The sequence below is a fragment of the Boleophthalmus pectinirostris genome, unplaced genomic scaffold, assembly GCF_026225935.1.
Source record: "Boleophthalmus pectinirostris isolate CB_2022bp ecotype Guang Dong unplaced genomic scaffold, ASM2622593v1 HiC_scaffold_7, whole genome shotgun sequence".
Taxonomy (NCBI): Eukaryota; Metazoa; Chordata; class Actinopteri; order Gobiiformes; family Gobiidae; genus Boleophthalmus; species Boleophthalmus pectinirostris.
The window spans coordinates 41,862,690-41,865,189 of record NW_026571473.1 but is presented as its reverse complement, the minus strand read 5'-3'; the positions used below and the strand labels follow the sequence as shown (position 1 = coordinate 41,865,189).

Below are 2,500 nucleotides of genomic sequence, written 5' to 3'. Positions count from 1 at the left end.
ACTACTACAAGTACTGCATACAAGTACTACATACAACTACTACAAGTACTGCATACAAGTACTACATACAAGCACTGCAATACTGCATACAAGTACACACACAAGTACTACACTACGGCATACAACTACTACATACAAGTACTGCATACAAGTATTGCATACAAGTACTACATACAAGTACTACATACAAGTACTACAAGTACTACATACAAGTACTACAAGTACTACATACAAGTACTACAAGTACTGCATACAAGTACTACATACAAATGCAGAAAGAACAAAAATGTGTGTGTGTTTGCTGCAGTTGTTCCGATCAGTAGGAGCAAGTCGAGGCTCTTGGACTCAANACTAAATACAACTACTTACATACTGCAACTACTACACACAACAACTACTACAACTACTGCATACAAGTACTACAACTACTGCACTACTACAACTACTGCATACAAGTTACTACAACTACTGTACTACAAGTACTACAACTACTACAACATACAAGTACTACTACAACTACACAACTATACAACTACTACACTACTACATACAAGTACTACACTACAACTACTGCAACTACTGCATACACAACTACTGCATACAAGTACTACAACTACTACAACTACTGCATACAACTACTACTACTACTACAACTACTACACACAACTACTACTACACACTGCATACAAGTACTACAACTACTGCATACAAGTACAAGTACTACTACTAACTACTACAACTACTGCATACAAGTACTACAACTACTGCATACTACAACTACTACACAGTACTACAACTACTGCATACAAGTACTACAACTACTGCATACAAGTACTACATACTACAACTACTGCATACAACTACTACTGCACACAACTACTACAACTACTGCATACAAGTACTACAACTACTGCATACAAGTACTACATACAAGTACTACAACTACTGCATACAAGTATTACACACAACTACTACAACTACTGCAACTACTGCATACAACTACTACAACTACTACAACTACTACACACAACTACTGCAACTACTGCATACAACTACTACAACTACTACAAACTACTACACACAACTACTACAACTACTGCATACAAGTACTACAACTACTGCATACGAGTACTACAACTACTGCATACAAGTACTACAACTACTGCATACAAGTACTACAACTACTACAACTACTGCATACAACTACTACACACAACTACTACAACTACTGCATACAAGTACTACAACTACTGCATACAAGTACTACATACAAGTACTACAACTACTGCATACAAGTATTACACACAACTACTACAACTACTGCAACTACTGCATACAACTACTGCATACAACTACTACAACTACTACAACTACTACACACAACTACTACAACTACTGCATACAACTACTGCATACAACTACTGCATACAAGTACTACAACTACTGCATACAAGTATTACACACAACTACTACAACTACTGCAACTACTGCATACAACTACTACAACTACTACACACAACTACTACTACAACTACTGCAACTACTGCATACAACTACTACAAGTACTGCATACAAGTACTACATACAACTACTACAAGTACTGCATACAAGTACTACATACAACTACTACAAGTACTGCATACAAGTACTACATACAAGCACTGCAATACTGCATACAAGTACACACACAAGTACTACACTACGGCATACAACTACTACATACAAGTACTGCATACAAGTATTGCATACAAGTACTACATACAAGTACTACATACAAGTACTACAAGTACTACATACAAGTACTACAAGTACTACATACAAGTACTACAAGTACTGCATACAAGTACTACATACAAATGCAGAAAGAACAAAAATGTGTGTGTTTGCTGCAGTTGTTCCGATCAGTAGGAGCAAGTCGAGGCTCTTGGACTCAAACACAGCAGGCAACTCCAAACAAGTAGAAACACTGAAGACATCGCACGAGGAAATATATATATATATATATATATATATATATATATATATATATATATATATATATATATATATATATATATATATATATATATATATGAGAATTAATGGGTGGCCATTTTTTTTATGATTTATTTTTTATTAAGAACAATACAACAAATATATCTCAATCTCAACCTCAATTTAAGTTTTATAGTTTCCATTTTGTTTAAAAGTGAAGGGTCATGTGATCTGTGTGCTCTTCTCTGATTGGACAGGGTCATGTGATCTGTGTCCTCTTCTCTGATTGGACAGGGTCATGTGATCTGTGTGCTCTTCTATGATTGGACAGGGTCATGTGATCTGTGTGCTCTTCTCTGATTGGACAGGGTCATGTGATCTGTGTGCTCTTCTCTGATTGGACAGGGTCATGTGATGGCGAAGAGGATCTTCGACACGTACTCTCCTCACGAAGACGAGGCCATGATCCTGTTTCTGAACATGGTGACGCGAGGAAGAGTCCTCATCTTCACCATCAAGGTCCGAA

The 2,500-nt window shown here is 36.5% G+C and overlaps 1 protein-coding gene across 1 annotated transcript in view; it reads left to right on the top strand.

Annotated features, from left to right (window-relative positions):
• Nucleotides 1–2,500, top strand: part of pomgnt1 (protein O-linked mannose N-acetylglucosaminyltransferase 1 (beta 1,2-)) — a 35,005-nt gene that overhangs the window by 8,776 nt on the left and 23,729 nt on the right. The window contains exon 6 of the mRNA XM_055165324.1: nucleotides 2,380–2,493. Within this exon, the coding sequence (XP_055021299.1) occupies nucleotides 2,380–2,493 (114 nt within the window). The remainder of the gene's footprint in view (nucleotides 1–2,379; nucleotides 2,494–2,500) is intronic.